Genomic DNA, 23,245 nt, shown 5'->3' on the forward strand with positions numbered 1-23,245 from the left:
TTGTTACTGTACATTTGGAAATAGTTCACGGAGGGACAGGAGGATGAAGCAGCTCAAAAGGTGAGAGGTAACAAATCAATACTGAAGTTTTTGATCATTTGTAATCAAAAATAAAAATGCTGGTAAATTGTTAAATAGATATGACAGTACAAGCATAAAAACCTTAACACAACACTTTAATATTCTATTTGGAACTGACCTGACTAAATTACGACATCCAGAGATGTAATTACCTTGTAAATTTTTGCAGCTTAGATGAAGACTCTGGGACAAACATTGGAATAGTTCTTTTATGCCTATAAATAAAAATAAATTCCATAAATAAATTGCCAATGCAATTAATATTTCATTTTAAACATTTTTGTGCTGTAAAGTTGTATTATTCTATGAATATTGAAAACATTTAATGTTAAGTATACCTTTTGTACAAGATTAGACCATAACTAGGCATTAAGCCTCCTTTTACTGAGTAATAGAAATTTGGAAAATATGAACAGGAGTAGGCCACTTGACACTTAGAGCTTGTGCCACCATTCAATGTGATCATGGCTCGTCATCCCGATTCTGCTTTCACCCCAGATTCTTAGATATGGTGTGACTGATTTGCTTGCCAAGCTAGTTTGTTAGTTTGCAGACGTTTCATTATCTTGCTGGGTAACATCAGTGCAGCCTCTGAAGAAGTGCTGTTGTGTTTTCCTGCCTGGAATTTAACCCCTCAGGTCCACTGGAATGGAGTACCTCATGTCCTGTTTTTCTCACAGTGGTGTGTACATAGGGTCTAATTCTACCTGTTTATTGACTGCCTTCTTGGTGGAGAATCAGGCCTCTAGAAGTTCCTGTGCTTGTCTCTGATTGGGTTGTCCTAGGACCCTGATGTCCCAATCTCCTTATCCGTGTGAATGGAGTTGAGTGTATTGGTCATGTCTTTTTTTTGTTGCTAGTTGCTGTTCACGCATTCTTGTGACCGGTTTCCTTCCTGTCTGTCCAATGTAATGTTGGTTGCAGTCCTTGCATGGTTTCTTGTGTATCACACTGTTTCTATCCAGTGGGTCAGGGGTCTTTAAGTTAATAGTTTAAGTTAGCGGTTGATGTTGGTTTGTGAGCCACTCTGATGTTAATGGTCGTGGGAACCATGAACACCAACTAGCAACAAAAAGACATGACCAATACTCACTCGTCCAACCACAGCATCCATAACCTGAGCTACAAATCTACTCAAATCTTTAGATCTAGTCTTTAGGGCTAAAAGGGATCAGTCACTTCCTTGAAAAGATTCAATGTTTTTGGTCTGAAATACTTTTGTGGCAGATAATTCCACAGACTCACCACATTCTGAGTGAAGAGATTTCTCATCTCACTGGTAAATGGCCTACCCATACCTTTAGACTGTGACCGCTGCTTTTAAACTGCTTGGTCATTGGGAACATCCTTCCTATGTTTACTGTCTAGTTCTGGTAGAATTTTACGGGTTTCTGAGACCTCTCCATATTTTTCTAAACTAACGAATGTAGACCTGTCAGTCCAGTATCTCCAAATGTCAGATCCAACGATACTATTGCTTATGTTCACATTGTAGCACCTACAATCAATCACATTGATTGTTGCAAGGAATACACTAATTTTTACAAGTGATTTTTCAATTTATTTCACAAACAGAAAATCAACAAAAACAAAACTAATGCATTGGACGTGACAAAGGCTTTGGGTCTTGACAGCCTCTGATGTTGAAGCTTCATACTGAAGCTAACCGCCCTACTTGCCAAGCTTCCAGGACAGGTAGTGCCCAGGATCATCCTTTTTTATTTAGTAACAAAACAGGACAACTTAACATAATTCATCCACCTCATTATCATCAATAAAAGGGACGTAAAGTAACATCATAAATCCCAATAACTGGCACCAGTAACTAACTTGCACATACTATTTCAGATTCTGACACGGGAGCAGGAACTGACCTTTCAACATGTCGAGCCTGCTCTGCCATTTAATTTGTTTATTTATGACAGATCACCTACCTCAGACATCCCTATATGTTATTAGAATCCAGAAAGCAACTTTTTTTTGTCTTAAACATACTCAATGAAGACCCTCCACCGCCCTCTGGGACACAGAATTCCCAACCTCAAGTGATGATATTCCTCATCTTGATTCTAATATATTGCCCTTTATAATGAGACTAAGTTCGCAGGGACTATATCCTGTCCACATTCAACATATCATGTCCTGTTGGAATTTTGTATGTTTCAATGAGATCACCACTCATTCTTCAAAACTCTGAATGAGGCATACTCTCCTTAAATTCTACTCTTAAAACAGTTCTGCCACCCAGGGGATTAGTCTGGTAAACTCCACTGCACTCCCCTTTATTCCAACTATATCCTTTTAAGACCACTAAAAATGTACACGATATAGGTACTGCATCTATAATGCAATAGTTGTATTCTTGTGTGACATTGCACTAGTGAAGATCGCTACACCTGTACAGCAGAAAGTCTGCATTCTCCAAACAGTGTCCACTATTCATCAATTGCATTACAGTTCAATCGTGTCAACGAAACACTTATTACAGTAGAACTACCTCCAGGTATAGTCTCACCAAGGGTTGATACAATTGCAGCAAAACATCTTTACCCATGCACTCAAAACCTCTTGCAATGGATGCCAACATACAATTTGCCTTTCTTATTGCTTCCTGTACCTGTATGTGTTTCATGACTCGTAACAAGGACAACTAGGTTCCTTTGGACATCAACACTTCCTTAAAATGATGAGAGGACAGGAATAGAATCCCTACATTGTGGAAGCAGTCCATTCAGCCCATCAAGTCACACCAGCCCTCTGAAGAGGATACCCCTACAGACCCATCCCAGTAACCCTGCATTTCCCATGGCCATTCCACTCAACCTGCACATCTTTGGACATGGGAGGAAACCCACGCAGAGAATGTGCAAACTCCAACACAGTCGCCTGAAGCTGGAATTGAACCCGGACCCCTGGCGCTGTAAAGCAGCAGTGCTAACCAATGAGCCACTGTGCTCCCCTAAATACTGTGACTTTCCCACCAAGTTGCATAACAGGGCATGATGATATATTGAATGCAGATTGGATACAACACCAGTTGGTGAGTTTAAAAACAGCAAAACATAGTCTCAATACAAAGGGTAAGATTAATTTATTCAGAATATATTCTATCTGCTTATACAGTTCAAATTCCCTTGATGCCTCCTTACATCCTCACAATTTTAGTATTTTTACCTAGTTTTGTCATCAGCAAACTTGGAAACACTACACTGGATCCCAACATCCAAATAACACATAAATTGTGAACTGCTGTGGCTATAGTACTGATCACTGTGACAGCTCACTAGTATCAGCTTACCATCCTGAGAACAAGCCATTTATTCCTACTGTTTTCTGTTAGTTAGCCAATTCTCGATATATACCAGTATCGTCTTTATGTACCCTAATTTATTAACATCACATGTGGGACTTTATCAAAAGGTTTCTGAAAATACAAATAACACCACATCTTTTATATTTATTGCAACTAACAGCATCAAAAATTATTATTTTTAATTCATTCATGGGTGTCACTGACTGGGCCAGCATTTACTCCTCACCCCTCAGTGCCCTTGAGGTGGTGGTGAGCTGCTTTCTTGAACTGCTGCAGTCCACTTGCTGCAGGTAGATCCAGAACATCAATCGGGGGAATTCCAGGATTTTGACCCAGCGACAGTGAAGGAACATCAATATATTTCAAAGTCAGGATGGTGAGGAGCTTTAAGGGAAATTTGCAAGTAGTTGTGTTTCCATGTGTCTGCTGCCTTTGTCCTAGATGGACATGGTTGTTGCTTTGAAATCTGCTGTCTAATAATCTTTGGCAAATTTCTTTAGTGCATCTTGTAGGCAGTACACACTGCTGCTATTGAACACTATTGGTAGAGTGACTGAAAGTTGTCGATGTGCTAATCAAGTGAACTGCTTTGTTGTGGATGGTGTCAAGCTTCTTAAACGTTTGCTCATCCAGGCAACTGAAGAGAATTCCACCACATCACTTGTGCCTTGTAGATGGCGGTCAGGCTTTTGGGAATCAAGAAGTCAATTGTTCACCAAGCCTTTGACCTACTCTTGGAGCCATAGTATTTGTATGGCCAGTCCAGTTCAATTTCTGTTCAATGGTTGATAACGGGGAATTCAGCAATGGTAATGCTACATAAATATTTAAGGGTCAGTAATTAGATTGTCTCTGACTGAGATAGTCACTGCCTGGCTCATATGTTACTTGCCTCTTTTCAGCCTAAGCCTGGATATTGTCCAGGTCGTCTTGCATTTGGACATGGACTACTTCATTGTTAGAGGAATCATGAATGGTGAACGCTGTACAATCATCAGCTAGCATCCCAATTTCTGACCTTACTACTGAGGGTAGTTCATTGGTGAAACAGCTGACATGACTGGGCTTGGGGAGTTCCTTTGCACAAATGTCTCCAAGATGAGGTTACTCATTCCCAACAACCACAACAATTTTCTTTTGCGTGTGGAATGACTCTAACCAATGGAAAACTTTCCCACAATTCTCCTTGATGTCACACACTGTCAAATGCAGACTTGTCAAGCGCTGTCACACTCACCCTATCTCACTAAAAGGTCTGACAAACATTATTTGCCTTTCATTATTCCATGTTGATTCTGTCCAATCAGATCACTTAAGCATCTTAGTTATCCCTTCCTTTTCTAATACATTCAGAAGTTTCCCTACAATGACTTTAAACTGAAAAGTCTGTTATTTAACATTTACTCTCCCTCTTAAATTGTAGAATTGTGTCTGCGGAAGCCTTTCCAGAATCTATAGAATTTTGAAAGATAACCACCAATGCATCTACTTTCTCTGTGGTGACCTCCTTCAACACTCTAAGCAATCCCTCATTTGGACCAGAGGGATTTATGAATCTTTAGTCCATAATTTTGACAGCTGTTCATAATTAATACCAATTTCTTTTAGCTCTTCATTTTCATGTCTTAATTCAATAGTACTTCTCAGAGGTTGCTATATTTTCGTCTGAAGTACTGTAATTATGAGTTAGGAAGAACTGCCGATGCTGAAGTCAGAGATAACACAGCAAGCCAGGCAGCATTTGAGGAGCGGGAAAGTTGACGTGTTGGGTCGGCACTCTTCAGAAGAAATTGTTCTTCTGCCATTTCCCTAATTCTCCATTATAAATTCTTCTGTCTGCTTATAATCGATTCACATTTATCCCTGCTAATACCTTTTTGCTTTCACATACATAGAGATGTTTTACAGTCCAACCTTTTAGGTTTCTTGCTAGTTTGCATTTGTGTTCTCTCATTTTCTTTATCAGATTCTTGTTCATCCTCTGAATTCTAAATTGCTCCCAATTCTTAGGCTTACCACTTCTTCTGGCAATCTTATAATTTACCTCCTTTGATCTAATGCAATCTGATATTTATTTCGTTAGCCACAGCTAATTCACCTTTTCCTCTAAGATTTTCTGTCTTGGAAGAATGTATATTTGTTGCAGATTCTGTAAAACTTGTTTAAATATTAACCATTGCTCGTCTACCATCAAATCTTCTAATTTATTTTCCCAGTCCACTGTAGCCAACTTGCAATCTTGCCTTCCTAGGTTCCTTTTATTCAGGTTTAAGGCTTCTCTTTCAGAATTTCATCATTGCCCATCTACACTTCTCATTGTTGTGAAAAGGCAGCCAACATCATCAAGAAGATACAAAAGCTTTAAACATGTACCAACAGATTAAAGAACAGCTTCTTTCCTGCTGTTGTCCATCTTGTTTAAATCAGAAAAAACATATGATCTATCAAGAAAATTTTCATTCTGGGTTCAGAACCTGCAAACTGAAGTTGCCCATTATTACTATACATTATATGCAGCTCTAACTTCTTAATTTCCTTCACTGGATCTATGCTTCCAAAATTGTTTGAGTACCAACCGTAAGTTTGTTTTTAAAGAAAGATCTGACTCACCTTCCAGGAGTTGTGGGAACATGAACGCTTCCATAGCCACGGACCACATCATTTCCGAACAGATCAGCACCATACACACTTATAACTATCTGCGGCCCTTAAGAGAAGAAAGAAAAGCTAGGTGCTCAGCTACCATGTTTCAAATGACTAGTATCTGCAATTAATAGCCAAAATGTCCAGATCAAAGTCCCACATCAGGATGTCAGTCACAAAGATATGTCATAACGTGTCCAAACAGGTTGCTTAACAGTAATTAGTGGAGGGTCTTACAGGACAGTGGTAGTGTCTGTACATCATGGTCAAAGGTCTAGTTCAAGTCCTACCTGACCCTGAGGTTGCACCATATCCTGTCTTAACCGGTAAATTTAGAAATAACTTTCCTTGAAGGCACTCTTATTTCATGAAATGTCTAAGTGATGTTTTCAAGGTTGTTGTATTTTGTTTAGAAATAAAATATTTTCTGATTTAAAACAAAAGATACTTACAGCCAAATGGATTGGTGCTCTTGAATGTGATTTCCATTGGAAAGTTCCATACGAAGCATTGATTGCAATCCTTATTTTTAGAGGTAATCTGGGATATCCCTTCCTCCAAACCCTAAAAAGCAAGCCAGAACAAAAATAGCAGTTACTGCTATAAGGAGCAGTACACATTTTACTGAAGACAGACCTCCATTCCATATTTCTCATGCAGCTGCTGATATTCCATGACTGACTGTCTGATGCCTTCACATGGAAAAACTACCGAACTGGGGAACTAGTTGCTGAGGTTGGCTTGCAACCAATCTGTCCACAAGAAATTCTTGGAACTTTGCTGGAAAAGACAGCAACAATACCAGTTCAACATACATTTCTATGAAGGGAGCTAATTTTTTTTGTAACAGATGGACAGTACTAGACAGCTATCCTTTGCTTGTAATCATCTAACATTATTATATACAGCCTTTACTGGTTCTCTACTGCTCTCTTGACATGAGATACAAAAACACAGCTGAGAACATTTCTTAATATAGTATATTTTTCAACCTTGCATTTGTTAGAAGTAATGTATTTTTAATAATTATCATTAACAGTTTCAAAATGTTGACTGTGAAGATGAAATATCACTTTTTGTATCATACACATGGTATTCAAGCAACATCGGTAACTCATTCGCTAATTCAACTTGCAAACGTGTTGAGATCTTCTTAATTTGCCCGACCATGGAAAATGAGGAAGAGCCACAATATTAATACTGTCTCTTGTGCCTTCAATAAGATCACAACCAATGTTGACCTCAACTCCATTTTCATATTTATTTCCCATAATTCCTGACACCCCTAGAGTACGAGAATCTGTCTAGCTCAGAGTTGGATGTATTCAATGACTCAGGTTCCACCACACTCAGGGAAAATCACATTTTTTTAAAAAATCTAAAACAAGTGATTCATTATTCTGAAACTTTGATCCCTGGTTTTAGATGAAACCCTGAGTGTGAAATAACCTAAATGTACCTACCATGTTTAAGTCCCCTCAAAATCTTGTAATCTGAAAACATCATTTGGATATATGGTCTTCGGGGAGACAGGTAGTAGGTGCTGCAACATGGATTTAGGGAATCAATCACAGCAGTAGGAAAGGATGACATCTTAGACGGCTCATCAAATGAAGGCAATACGGGGTAGGGCCTTTATATCGAGGCTTTACAGGACATTGGTGAAGCCTCTTCTGGAATACTGCATCCAGTTCTGGTTGCCCAGTTACAGGAAGGATTTTGTCAAGCTGGAAAGGGTTCAGAAGAGATTTACCAGGATATTGCTGAGTATGGAAGGTTCGAGATTTCAGGATAGGCTGGTTCTTTTTTCACTGGAGCCATAGATGGTTGAGACGTGACCTGACAGAAGTTTATAAAACAATGAGAGATAATAGACAGAGTTAATGGTCGTTGTCTTTTCCCTAAGATGAGGAATTTTAAGACTTGGGGCCACATTTTTAAGGTCAGAGGAGAGAGATTTTAAAAAAGACGAGGCAGTTTTTTTTAAAACAGTTGTTCGTGTGTGAAATGAACTTCCTCATGAGGTGGTGGATGTAGGTACAATTACTATATTTAAAAGGCATTTGGATGGATGTACGAATAGGAAAGGCTTGGAGGGATATGGGCCAGGAGCAGACAGGTGGGGCTAGTTTAGTTTAGGATTATGTTCGGTATGGACAGGTTGGACCGAACAGTCTGCTTCTGTGCTGGGTGTGTCTATGACTCGGAGCAATCACATTGCTGGGAGTGTACTATAGGGAGCTGCTAACAGAGACAATTAGAGGTGTGGGTATGTAGGCAAATATTAGACAACTGTAGAAGTGATTGTGCAAGATTTCAATATCCAGCATTAACTGGGGTCATCATGGTGTAAAAGGTTTACAGAGGACAGAATTCTTAAAATGAGTCCAGAAGTCAGTGAGTGGAGTGAGTGCACAGTGGTTAGCAATGCTGTCGAACAGTGCCAGGGACCTGGGTTAAAATCCAGCTTTGGGTGACTGTCTATATGGAATTTATAAATTCTCCTGATCTGCGTGAGTTTCCACCAGGTGTTTCAGTTTCCTCCCACAGTCCAAAGACATGCAGATTAGGTTGACCGGACCTGGTAAATGCTAGATTACAGGAATGGGAGTGGAATCGCCTTCAGACAGTCGGTGCAGACTCGTTAAGTCATATGGTATTTTTTGCATTGCGCGGATTCCATGAATCCCACCAAAAGAGGGTGCAGCCCTGGACTTAATTTTAGCTAAAGAAGCCCGGCAAGTATTTGAAGTATCAGTCAGGTGCATTTGCATATAGTGATCACAATTCCATTACAGTCAAGCTTGTTACAGAAGAGGAAAAGGATGGTAAAATTTTAAACTGGGAAATTTGATTTTAATACAGTCAGATATGACTTGCCAGAGTGTACTGGGAGCTGGTACTTTTAGGTAAATCTGTGTCAGAACAGACAATGCATTTAAAGGAAGAAATCAGGAGAGCACAGTGCCAAGATGTTCCAATAAAGATAGTGGAAGGGACAAACAAATCTAGGATGTTGAAGGATATACAGGATTGGATAAAGAGAAGGATGATATGCATATAGGAATTGGAGAACTGTGATATAATTAAAGAAATTAGCATAAACTGAATGGAGGTTCTGAGTGGTCTGGCTGGCTTAAAAGTAGATAGATAACAGGGACCAGATAAAATGTATGGTAACAAGGTGTAGAGCTGGATGAACGGAGCAGGAAGGCTGACGTTTTGGGCCTAGATCCTTCAGGAAATTTTCTTCATTTTTCTGAACAAGGGTCTAGGCCTGAAACATCAGCTTTCCTGCTGCTCTGATGCTGCTTGGCCTGCTGTGTTCATCCAACTCGACACCTTGTTATCTCAGATTCTCCAGCATCTGCAGTTCCTACTGTCTCCAGATAAAATGTACCCCAGGCAAGTGAATGAAGAAAGGGAGAAAATACATCACAAGAGAGAATCTGCAGGATGTGGTGCCATTGTTCAAGAAAGGAGGAAGGCCAGTCAGTGGTGGGGAACTATTTGAAGCAATTCTGCAATTTAGAGAGGCAGGGATTTATCAAGAACAGTCAACCTGGTTTTGTTACAAGAGGTCTTGTCTGACCAACTTGATTGAATTTTTCAAAGAGGTGACTGGGGCGTGTACATGAGAACAACATATTTAACATAGTTTATTTGGATTTCAGCCAGGCTCTTTAATAAAGGCCACTATCAGTTCGGAGGAACGGTCACTGAACCTGAAATGTTAACTCTTTTTTCCTTCACAGATGCTGCCAGACTTACTGAGCTTTTCCAGCAACTTTGTTTTTGTTCTTGATGAAGTCCTGCATGGGAGTGTGAATGCAAAAGTAACAGCCCATGAAATCTAAAGAAAATCAGCAAAATAGATTCAGAATTGGCTCAGTACCAGGAAGCAGAGAGTATTTATTTGGCTGGAAACCTGTGTCCAGTGGGGTCCCACGTGGATGAGTGTTTGAGCTTGTGCTATTTATGTCTACATGATTTGGACTTAAACACAGGTGGGTTCATCAATAAGTTTGCAGATTTTACTGCTGTGTCAATTTAGCATATAGTGAGGATGATAGCCATAGGTTACAGGATGATAAAAAAAGGACTGATAAGTGGCAAACATAATTCAATTCAGATAAATGTGCGTTGATGCACTTGGGCAGGGCGAATAGGGCAAGGGAATATATGGGAAGCACCAAAAATCAGATGGCACAAAAAAAACAACTGTGGATGCTGGAAATCAGAAACAAAAACATAAATTGCTGAAGAAACTCAATGGGTGTAGCAGCATCAGAACTGTCCTGAAGAGGGAGCACTGAATCCAAAATGTTGACAGCTTTCTCTCCACAGATACTGCCAGACCTGCTGAAAATCAGAGATATTGGCCTACATTTATACCAGTCCTTTAAGGTAGCTGGTCAGATAGATAAAGTAGTTAAAAAGGCATAGAGTTTTATGAGCAGCTGGAACTGTATACGATGTTGGTTCGACCTCAGCTAGCATTTGACAAGGTTCCACGTGGTAGACTGGTTAGCAAGGTTAGATCACATGGAATCCAGGGAGAACTAGCCATTTGTATACAAAATTGGCTTGACTGGTAAAATACGACAAAGCATATAAGAAGTTATACCAGACTCAAAACACTAACTCTGTTTTGCTGTCCACAAATGCTGTGAGACCAGCTCAGTTTCTCCAGCATTCTCTGTGTTAAGAAAATTCTGAGTTTAAAAAAAATGTACTGAGTGTTTTAAAGGAAGAAAGCAATGTAGAAAAGAAATCAAGTCCTGGGCAGGGGGAGATGTGGCTATCATTGATGGGGAAAATTAAGAGATTACAGAGATGGGAAGGTGAGATCACATGAAAATAAGGTTGAGAATTTTGAAATCAAGATGTTTATTAACTGGACTGAGCTAACGTAGGTCAGTAAACAATAGGGAAATAGGTAAGTGAGACTTGATTTGAGTTAACAGCAACTGATGTGCATGAATTCAAGGTTGCTGAGCATAGTGTGTGGGACATCCAACTAGGAATGCTTTGAAATAGTCAAGTCTTGAGGTAATAAAGGCATGGCGAAGGTTTCAGCAGCCCACGTGAGCTGAGGGTGAATCTACGGTCAGAAGCTCATCACTGAAGCTACAACCTAGGTTGTAAATGGACCTAAGAGAGTGATGGAGTCTGGAGTGATGGCTTCAGTCTTTCTATCAATTTACTGGAAGAAATTTCTGCCCATCCAGTACTGAGTGGAGGATAAGTCTAATAAGGTATCAACAGTAGTTCAATGCCTGATTCCACTGGTTGGAGATTCTGGCAATAGCGGGCATAGCCTGAGCATTGGAGCTAACCCATTCAGGAGAGATGTTGGGATGCACTTCAGCAAAGGGTAGTTGCTGTTTGAAACTCTTTCCAAGAATGGCGATGAATGCTGAATCAGTTGTTTGTTTTAAAATTGAGACAGATACATCTTTGTTAAGAAAAGGTATTAAAGGGGCTCCATTAGCCTTAACATCTCACATGAACTTAACAGTCCCATCTTTTCCATTATAGAGTAGGCCAGCTCTGATCACTCCCTTGTATCACTCAGCACCCACATTCCATCACCCAACCCTAGCTCCTTCTGTAACCATGTCTGGAAAAAGAAAATCCTCTAGTTCACTTTATAGCTGCACTTGAAAATCCCACCTGTCTAACCTTTGGCCCGCTGCTCACTCAAATCATTAGCTGGAGAAATGTTGCAAAGCAAATAATGGTTTCTGATAAAATCAAGTATTCAAAAATAGAGGTGAGGGAGAGAAGAGCAAATCGTTAGCTGCAGCTAATGTAGAGAGCAGAGGGCCGAAGGTTAAACAGCTGGGATTTTGCAAGCTTGCATGCAAGTGAATGGGAAGTTTTTTTATTCCAGTTATGGTTATGAAAGACAATACAGCTGTTTGATAGAACAGGGATATGGATACTGAGAGACAAAAAATGATCAGAGATGGATTTATCTACAGGGGCTAGGGTGGAAACTAGTAAGATCATGTGAAGTGGCAAAACCAAGGGTTCAGCCAAGAATATGGGTTGAGGATTTTTCAGGGGAGAGAGTAATACAGGATAAGAGGACACTGAACTCAGAAGAGACAGAATATGATAAATTGAGATGAAGATCTTAATCAGAGTGAGAAATCATTTGGTGTGGACGCTGATGAGGAAATCCACAAAGAAACTGTGGTCAGGAAATCTTTATCACTATGCAAGTTTAGCGTTAGTGCAAATTCGTACAAGTGAACATCCCATTTCTGCACTTTTTAACATGTTTCCAGCACATGATCAGATTATAAACACGAAACTGCACACTGATGCAAACAGACTATTGGCCATGAAGTGTAAGTTGAAGAAGTTCAGACAAATTACAGGTACACAACTAACAGTATTAACACACATCTGCCTCGATTTTTGCAGGAAAAATAAGATTAAAAATTTGACTTCTCTAAGACTGTTAGAACAATTAACATGACATCGCATTACCATATTCTAGGACATTAAAGGCATTTAGTCAAACTATTTTAGAAGGCACAAATAACTGGAGAATACAACTAACTTTCAATAAATTAATCTAAAGCATAACACTAGCACATCCCCATTTCTTTGTTACAACTCCTTTCCATAGTGAATGACTTCAAAAAGTATTTATGAATAAAATTACTTAATTGCAAAATTCAAGTTCACTTACGACACTAACAGCTAAACCCAAAATCTGCGTGTAAGATTAATTCACTGACTACTTTTTGAACAGAGCCAAACTTGAACCAATATTCTGCTTTAAACTGCTGTCCCCAAAACTCTAGTTTTTTTTGTCTTCCATTTTTATGCGAAACATCGATGATTTAAAAAGTGGTAGATAATTTCTTCATTGACTGCTATTCACGATACCAATGAATAAGAGAGGTCAGACAATGCATGTTATTCCAAAATGTCACCTCTTCGTTACACTGATAAAAGCTTTAGTTCTTGCAAGGCAGTGACTTGAAAGGAATTCTGGGATTTACATATACATATTAATCAATTAAAACTTTCTAACTTAAAGATTTAACAGCATCTTAGGTTTGTTTAATACATCCTCATTAGTGGTGTGACCTTTTGATCTTTTACTTATAAATTCTGAGTCTGATACCAGCACACACGCTTACACTTGAAGAAGCAGCGAGGCTCTGGAAAACTTGTGTTTTCGAATAAACCTGTTGGACTATAACTAATTGTGTGATTTTGACCTTGCCCACCTCAGACCAACACTGGCACTTCCACATCAGTGATAGAGTGAAAAGAGATGTGCCAATTCTGTTCATATAGTTTCCTTCAAAGCTTTCAGTGTGTGTGAGGCAAGTGCTGAATTATTAAATTAGGAAAGACTTCGAGAAGAAAAATGTGTACTAAATATTAAAATACAATGTAGATGATATGCAAAGAGAGGTTTTTATTCCAATTCCAATCTTCACCTGTAAAATTAAGTTTCTTTCAGTCAGTGTCATTCTCATGGTAATAAAATTCTCAGGAAATTTTGGTGTACCACATAAATCTGTAGTTCTATTTGTTTCTTACAGACCAAAAGATGTGGCATGAAAATTTCATGTATTAACCCCTACACTTTACTGAGAGTCTAGTTACACCTGTAGAGTGTCAATTTATGATCTTTCTGAATGATAATTTGTCTACAATGCAAAAAGCTATCTCATTAGCTAAAAGACATAACAGACTTAGTTATTGTAAATGTCAGGAAAGTGTCCTAAACCATTCAATTATTTCAAAACAACATTTCTAAAATTTATTTTCTACAAAAGAACATTTTGTACACAACACAGTGTATAGAAACTGTTGAAAATCAACAAAAAGCACACTACTTCACAATCTTATTAACAATTTATTTAAATTAGATAGGCTAGGGGTGTAGTTTCTGGGGTTATTTATCTAGCAACAAAAAAACCTCAAGCAATTTATTTCATTTAGAAGTATTCTTACAATAAATATTTGGATTAACAAAAATAGCACAATCATTAAGGAGTTCAGTAGTTTATAATGACATCATTAAGAGTGCATCACCACTGAGGTGACATTTCATTTAAATTTATGATTTTAATTAGCTCCTATAACATAAGAATAGTGCTACAAGGCAGCTGTAATTCTGGAATGACTCAATATCCAAGGATATCCAAGAATTCAAATTATATTACATTGGAAAAGCACAGAATTCAGACTGTCATTGTAACTAAGCTTGTAGTCATTTATTAATTATTATAGGATTAAATGTTTATCCCACAATGAGCTGAACGAACTAACATCAACACTTACTGTTGTTGGAGCCCAGTCATGTCCATACACATAGGAGTATTTGCAATACAGCTCATCAAACTCTGGAAACTGGGGAAAAAATAATTTGAATTAAAATGAATAAAAATTGCAAAACTTTTCAAATGCTGATATGCTTGGTTTTAAAGTTTCACATTCAATATTGGTGAGATTAGTATGTTTTGAAATCAGAGACCCACAAAATATCTGCAATCAAATTAGTATTTTTATAACATCAGTTAACAGCATGCAGGAATTTGAGTCTTTATCTCATGAAGGCTTTAACAGAATCAAAATTTTCAACCAGGAGAAAGTTACAAAACTGCAACATACAGATAGAAATACAAATTTTGTTAGAAGTCTGGCATTGCGACTTATTCACTGTCATATAATGAGACAATAATTAGAAATAACTTTCTCCTGGGTTGAAACAACAGTTTATATCTGAAGGGCTGAATATTATTTGGAGAATAAACAGTTTTGTTGCAATCTGGCTACTACAATTTCAGTGCAGTCAGTCAATGTTTGAGGGATCAAAACATCCTTACAACAGGGGTCAACTTAAACATATAAATTAAGCATATGGGTTAGTGCAGGAAGGCACATTTCTGTTGGTCTGTTGCCACATGAGGTCTGTGTTAGAGTGTCTTAAACTCCCATGCACATTCATGGTAACACACTCCATTTTGCCTGCTTGGTCCTATACTTTGATGTTTCGGCTGGTAGAACCTTAATTTGTATTTCTGAGCTGAAAACTGAGCCTTGCTCCTAATGCAAAACAAAGTACTAAACATGCACTTATTAGCTAAAAAAAAAATGGCAAATATAGGTCTGAACTTAAACTTTGACTCAAAAGAGTTGACTTCAAGGCCATTTTGTTACAGTACTAATCTTTTCTAGGGTTCACCTTCATATCAACATTATAACTGTTCTTCCTAGAGTCTGTTTTGACAGCAGCACAGTCATTGGAGTGAGACCATATTAAAAACTCCGAATGTTATCACCCTCTTCTCTAATCTATAATTGGTAATGCATTCTTTGAATAAACTGGAAAGCTCTCCCAAAATGTTTTAATTCAAATTCAGTGAATGTTCATTTTTTATAAGGAGGTATTAAGGCAGGTGAACAAAAGTTTACTCAACAGGCAAGTTTAAAAGAAGGAACTGCAGAATGGGGAGGGGGAGCGGGGGCAGTGAGGAAATCTTTCAGGGTTAAGGACTTACACAGTGGAATACGTGACCACAGTGATGATGTTATTAAAATAAGACAAGCTCAAGACCCCAGAATGAAAGCAGAGTTCCTATAAGACGAGCTGGAAGAAATTATTTAAATAGGAGAAAAACCCAATATGGAGGGATTTGAAAACAAGGAGATGTTGATTAAGTGGGATAAAAACAGAAAATTCTGAATATACTCAGCACGTCTGGTAGCCTCGGGGGAAGAGAAAAACTCCAGCATTTGCATTATTTTTCGTTTCTTCGATGGTTTAACTGGAACCAAGTCTGCAAGAGAGGGTGATGGCGAAGTGCGGACCATCTGTTTGCGAATGTGTTGATCAGGAAATGCGGCAGTTAAGATGTTATTCCGACTACCAAAAATGATCCCTTGGCAGATACACCAGATACCCACACTAAATGTTTCTCCCTTAGTCTAAGGGAGGCGTTCAGAACTTGAGCTCTGCATTGCATGTACTATAATAGCTGGTTTACAAAGTAACGAACGGATATTCTTTGAAATTGGTAACTAATAAAGGATACTCTTTGCAACTCGCCACAAGGATTCTAAAGCGCACTTACTATGGGTTGGTTGCCGAGGGGATTGCCGCCAGCAGGCCCGGGACACATTCACATCCAGACTGAGTTTCAGGATAGAAACTGGATCATACAGGCGAAACACTCAGGGCATAACATCCCTCTTACATTGAATAAAAGCAATGCTTACATCAGCGCTTTCGATCTGCCCGTTGACCATTAAAAGGAACACAGACGGTTTTCCGGACAGCATGTTTCTCAATCTTACGTGTTTATCCCACCGACTCCCAGCCTCACCATCTCCAGGACGACGCCCGTCACTGTCTTTGCGCCTGCGCGGCATGTGATTGGCAGCAGCTGAATTCCAGCCCCAATGCCGGAACCTCTAACTCATTTTTCCGAACGTGCATGCTGCAAATCTGGAGCAGTCAAAAAAATTAAGGTCAATCATTCTTAAAACCCTAACCCTATCATATTTGCTAAATTCTTAAATGTGAAAAATGAACTATCACCTTTTTAGACCGTTGTGCTAACGAAGACAGCTGCTCTGTTGAAACAAGTACTTGGTTCCTTGCAGTGTACAGGATTGAAATGCTGCTCTTGAGTTTCTGTTTTCATCGTCATCGAGCAATAAAGGCAAAGTTGTCTTGTAAATTTGTCCAGTGTGTTGTTTTGCTTTATGCGCATCCATTAAAGGTTAATGAATAAGCTCAACTAGATTGTACCACAAATTCTTGTTTTCAGTATTTGTTTCTTCTGACAAATGTTTCTAAGGTTGGTCATCCAATAGCTCTTCAGTCATTATAGAAATTTTTAAAATCCCCACAACCCATGTAAAGACAGTGGCTTCCTTCCTGTTGACAGTATGAAAAAACCTCCTATGTCAACATCTGTGATCTCAATGGATTCTTTGTCCTTTTGAATTCCATCATGAATTTAGAGTTCTTCAACAAGGTTGTTTTTCTACAGTTGTTCTTTTGGAATTAGTTGAAGTCCTTCAGTTACTGCAAGGATGTTCAGATTAAGATACTGTAATGACTTAAAAGTGAGGCTTGTGAATAACATAAATATTTTCAATTATCATATGCTTCTTTATGCAGTGTTACTTCTAGAATACCTTCATGCTTTACAGTTATTTCACTTGCATCATGTAGTTTCATCTCAGTATCTGTACCTGCTGTTTCTTCAGCAATAATATGAGTGACAGTCACACCTTTATAAACTTTAAAATTGATGGATATCCATGAACATGCAGCATGCCAATGTGGGTCAGTTGAATCACCAATTTCACATAGGAATGCATCTCTTCTAATCAATCAGGTACATTGTCAAACAAGAGTATCATTTTGAAAAAGGAGGTTCTAAAATATGAAGCTGTTTGTGCGAGTAAGCATTGGCTTTTTGCTGCTTTCCAACTGTATCCTACTTCTGCACATTTTCTGGAAGCAATTAACAGTTTTACAAATGTAGCATTCTTTCATTTTAGCTAGACACGCTCATGAGGTTTTTTGTTCCACCATACAGATAGTGACTCACAGTATTTGCTGTTAGTGTACATTTTGTGTTTATTTGTCACGTCTGTCTGTAGAGTGTTCATACTTCTTAAATTAGACTTTGTTGGTCTCCGATGGCAAGGTTTTCCTGTTCTCTTATATTATATCAATAAACCCTTCCTGATTTCTGCTTCCAACACAATTTGAATAGCTTTATTCACAGTCAAATCTTCTTTCGATTATAATAAATCTGACAAAGACTCATCAATAATTCCAACAACAATTCTGTTTCTTATGAATTCAGATTTCAATGCTCCGCAGCCAGTTTTCCACTAATCTATAGAGATCATAATAAAATTGTTAACGGATTCTCCTGCATGCTGAACCTTTTTGTCAAACATTGGAATTTGTTCTCAGATTAAAGTAATTATAGGTATTAAAGGCATTAGAACTTCTCAACGGTATCTGTCCCTTAAATTAGATTTGATTATTTTTAACATCATCAGCTGTTGGGCCTTCTGAATAGAATAGTGTACTTGTTCGTTCAGCTTGAGATCTGTTATTTAATTTTGAAGCAATCGTGTATCTTAAGAACTGTGTTCGCCAAGATTCTGAATCCCGTCATCCTTGTTTTGCCCATCTTGTCTGAACAATAAGATATAGTTAATTGCATGATACCATTAGTGTAATTTATCTTGATTTGGTAAGCATAATTACAAAGGCTTTCAGGAGCTGCAGGTGGCACAGCAGTCTAAATAGGGACCTCGTAAATTGCCTATTCTCTATTCAGACTGTGTGATATCGTCAGATTGGGATGAACCTCATCAATAAATCTTTCAAAACCACTATCTTGTACAACAAAAGAAACATTCAACCCAGCCATTAAAATTTGAACTAAACAGCCAAAATATTGAATGTGACTAAGGGAAGCATGTGTATGAATGTATTGGATAAATTGTAATTTGATGACTGGATGCTGTGTGTTTAAGGGTAGCATTATAATTCCAAAACTAATGCTGAGATGGGCCTTAAGGTTGAATCATTGACTGACTTAATCAATATCACTATAGCAGATTTGCTGGTCATTATGACATTGGTCACATTTTGGGAGTTAATTGGGTACAAACTGAGTGCTACATTTTCCTTATTGCAACAGTGAATGCACTGGAGTGGTTATAGCATTTTGGGACATCCTATGGATGGGGAGGGCAGTGGACAGTAACACACTTTTTTTTCCATTAGTTATAGAGTCATAGACTCGCACAACACTGAAACAGACCCTTCTGCCCAACCAATCTGCACTGACCAGGCATCTGAACCTGACCTAGTACCATTTGTCAGCATTTGGCCCACATCTCTCTAAACCCTTACTATTCATATACCCAGATAGAGCCTAGACAGAGAGAAGAACAACTGGGCAGACAAAGGAGTGTAAAACAATCAACCTAGGAAACTGAATAGCTACTACTGGGGACTATTATTATTTGATATCTAATAAAGGTGTAGGCTGTTTCTTTAAGCTTGCCTTCAAAGTTTGGAGTGCTCTTTTTGCTAGACCATTGGATCATGGATGGTATGAAGCTGTCCTTATATGTTGAATGCTAGTCAACTTGAGGACATACTCAATACCTGCTGGTAAACAATGGTCAGTTTTCTGTGGCCAATGCTTCTGGCAGTCCATGTATTGCAAAAGATGTGCGCAGTTTTTTTTATCATCATCCCCATGTTTAATTAACTAACTCTATGCACATTTGAGTGGGCATCCAAAATGACTGAGAACATTGAGCCCATGGAAAGACTTGCATAGTCAACAGAAATCAAGTCCAGGGCTTACCCAGCCATTACCATGAATGTTTGAGAGGTGTTGGTGGTAGTTTTTGTCCTTGTGGCACTCTAGGTACTACCCAACCAATGCAGCTATATTTGCCTTAAATCCTGGCCACCAGATATAACTCCTCACCCACATTTTCATTTTGGAAACCCCTGAATGACACTAGTGGAGTTCAGCCAGTATCTGATGGCAACCTTTGCTCAGGACAATCATTCTTGCTCCTCATAATAATATGTGTCATCTCCTGTGATCTGGTCTCTCCAAGTCCAAAAAGATTTCAATACTGGTTGTAATGGACCTTTGGCTTCCCCCATCAGTACTAGCTGTTTCAGTTTTGTCAGGACCAGATTTGTTTTGTGTCCCAAGTCTGATATTGTCAGCTGTGACTGGAAGCGTGTCCAAAATATTTAAAACCATTACAGATTGTTCCAGTGATGGCACCACTGGTGGTGTATCTGCCAGCAGGAGGCGGCTCAATGCATCCGCACTTGTTACATGACATCCCAGACAGTATTCCAAGTTGTAATCATACAGACTCATTTTTAAAGTCCACCACTAAATTGAGTCTGAAGCTATGGGCAGCACTGTCTTGTACTCTATATGTAAACCTAGTGGGAGTTTGTAGTCTGTTATTATTACAAATTTATGTTCGTAAAGGTATTAATAGAACTTCCTGACTCCACACATGACCACCAAACCTTCTTTCCCTATCTGGGCATACTTACAGTCTGCATTAACCGAGTTCCTGCATGCATACGCTATTGGGCATTCCTCTCCATCATTTCACGCACGAACTAATTCTACCCTGATGCCATATACAGGGAGGCATCACATGTCAATACCAGATCTCATTTGGGATCCTAGTGTGCCAACAACATAAAGGATGACAGCTATTTCTTCACTTTCCTGAAAGCCAAGTCTTGGCTACATCACCATTTGCAAGGCTGACTCTTGTCAGAGTGTTTTTTTCTTTATTCATTCACGGGATGAGGACATCATTGGCTAGTCAGCATTTATTGCCCATCCTTAATTGCTCAGACGGCAGTTACAATTCAACCACATTGCTGTGGGGTATACAAAGTATAGAGCTGGATGAACACAGCAGGCCAAGCAGCATCAGAGGAGCAGAAAGGCTGATGCTTCATGCCTAGACCCTTCTTCAGAAATTTCTGAAGAAGGGCCTAGGCCTGAAACGTCAGCGTTCCTGCTCCTCTGATGCTGCTTGGCCTGCTGTGTTCATCCAGCTCTACACCTGGTATATCTTGGAATCTCCAGCATTTACAGTTCCTACTATCTCTGACACATTGCTGTGGGTCTGGAGTCACATGCAAGCCAGACCAGGTAGGGATGGTAGTTTCCTTCCCTAAACAGTATCAGTGAACCAGATGCATTTTTTTGACAACCGACAATGGATTCACCATCATCATTAGATTCTTAATTCAGGATATTTATTGAATTCAAATTCCACCAGCTGCCATAGCAGGATTCGAACCTGGGTCCCCAGAACATTATTTGCGTCTCTAGATTAACAGTCCAGTGATAACAACGCTATGTCATTGCCTCACCCTAATTGATGCAAAGGTGCCAGGTTGGAGGCCAGGTCATGTATGAACTTTCCATAATAATCCACCAGCACATGGAAAGACATAAGCTCCAGAGCACCTCTGATCACCCTCACTTTATCTTCAAATGGGTGTAATGTCTAAGGACTATGTCCAAGTTCTGTAAGTGCTCTTTATTGGACTTTCCTGTTATTAGCAAATCATCTAGATAAATGGTGACCTGGAGTAGACCTTGTAAAATGTCCTCCATTGTCCACTGAAAAATTGAACAGGCTGACAATACCCCATATGGCAGCTTTTTTTTTGTCTATTGATACAAACTCTTATGGATATTAATTGTAGCATCTTTCTGGGAATGCTTATCTAACTGCAATTGCAAGTACACATGGCTCATGTCCAGCTTCATGAACAATAGCCTCTCTGTCAGCTTTGTGTATAAATCCACTATGCAGATTATTGGATATCAATCGAGCTGCAAAAAGTAGTTTACCATTTTTTAAAACCCCCACAAAGGTGAACTGTCCCATTGGGCTTCACAATCAGTATGACTGGTGCTACCTATTCCACAAACTGGATATGTTTGATGATTCTTTCACTTTTCAGTGTTCTGATTTCTATCTCTACTTTTGTCTGTAAGGCAAATGGCATTGGGCAGACACTGCAGAATCATGGAACTGCTTCCTGGTCAACATGCACGGTGGCCTTGGCTCCTTTGATAATCCCTAGATCTTCCTGAAAAACTTCTGGGTATTTAGTTAGAGCTTCCCTCAAGTGGCCATTTTCTAATCAAAAAGTGTTGAGCTAATCAAGGTGAAACGTTCTCAACCAATTCCAACCCATCAAGCTTGGGCCCAAGGCTTTTACTATAATCACTGGTAACTGAACCAGCTGTTTCTTATATGAGAGATAATGGGAACTGCAGATGCTGGAGAATCCAAGATAACAAAGTGTGAAGCTGGATGAACACAGCGGGCCAAGCAGCATCTCAGGAGCACGAAACCTGACGTTTTGGGCCTAGACGGGTCTAGACCCAAAACGTCAGCTTTCGTGCTCCTGAGATGCTGCTTGGCCTGCTGTATTCATCCAGCTTCACACTTTGTTATCTCTGCTTCTTATACAAGAACAGAACCAAAATTATACCCTTAATCTAAAAAGATTCCCCAGTATAGATTCTCAGTCTAGCCATGGTCTTACGTAATCTTAAGGGTTAGAGTCTGGAGTGAATTTTGTTAAAGACTGGTTCTGTGATCACTGACATGGCGATGCCATTGTTGATGTCCATTAGATACAGGAGACCACTTAACCAGATGTTTATTTAGATTCAATCGTATTTGGATGTTGCTAAGCAATTTGCCTGTTGCAAACCAGATGTAGGGGCCCTTTCCAGGTTGTGTACTCTCCTGGATACAGACCGATGAGTTTTGCTACTCAATTTAGGTGTAGTGGGACTCTTTTGCTGTCTCACATATCGGCAGTAACTACAATAGCGTGCCGGCCGAGATCTTGAAGAAAATTTTAACCATTTGGCAGAGGCTTAGCTTTGTTTTGGGGTTTTCCTGTGGGCTGACCAAGAGTCCCTCTGTTGTCTTGAGTGAAGCTATGCAATTGCCTTCACTCAATTGCTGTTCCCAAGCTCAGTTGGACTGGCGAGGGTGTCCACTTCCATTGGAATACCCTGCAACTCTTATGGTCCACTTGCTGCATTTTCCAATTATAAAGCCATTGGAGCACCTGTTTGAAGTCCAGTTGGGCTTCAACTAGTAAGCACTTTTGCCTGGTCACATCATTAATCCCACATAACAAATGATCTCTCAGCATCTCATTAAGGGTTAACCAAAGTCACATCCCACTGCCAGTCCTCTTAGTCAAAAATCCTGATACAGATTCCCTTGGTTCTCAAATTGCTGAGTAAAACCGATAGCGTCTAAGAATTAGAGGAGGCTTGGAGTCATAACATTCCTTGACTAAATCTATCACCTCTTGAAAGGTTTTAGTATCTGGTGCCTCAGGGAAAGTTAGACCGTTAATAAGTGAAAAAGCCATAGGTCCATAAGCCATTAAGAGAATTACTCATTGTTTTTCATCTGTCCCAATGTCATTTGCCCAGAAAAAAAATTATGCATTCTTTCCACACAAAGGGCCCAATCTTTGACGGTACGATCGAATAATTCAAGCTTCCCAAATAACAGCATTATGTAAGAAATGCTCACCCCAACTCAAAGACAACTGTTGCGAATGAATTCCTTTAGGAGTGT

The 23,245-nt window shown here is 39.2% G+C and overlaps 1 protein-coding gene across 3 annotated transcripts in view; it reads right to left on the reverse strand.

Annotated features, from left to right (window-relative positions):
- b9d1 (B9 protein domain 1) overlaps nt 1-16,429 on the reverse strand; it is a 70,653-nt gene extending 54,224 nt beyond the window's left edge. For 2 of the 3 annotated variants that reach the window (XM_048551988.2, XM_048551986.1), the window contains exons 1-5: nt 16,295-16,429; nt 14,357-14,425; nt 6,490-6,601; nt 6,005-6,101; nt 234-296 (exon numbers count right to left, since the gene is read on the reverse strand). In XM_048551988.2, the coding sequence (XP_048407945.1) occupies nt 234-296; nt 6,005-6,101; nt 6,490-6,601; nt 14,357-14,425; nt 16,295-16,357 (404 nt within the window). In that variant the 5' untranslated portion in view covers nt 16,358-16,429. The other variant, XM_048551987.2, reaches the window with a different exon arrangement.
- Between the last annotated feature and the right edge of the window lie 6,816 nt (nt 16,430-23,245).

This window comes from Stegostoma tigrinum, chromosome 23 (genome assembly GCF_030684315.1).
Source record: "Stegostoma tigrinum isolate sSteTig4 chromosome 23, sSteTig4.hap1, whole genome shotgun sequence".
NCBI lineage: Eukaryota > Metazoa > Chordata > Chondrichthyes > Orectolobiformes > Stegostomatidae > Stegostoma > Stegostoma tigrinum.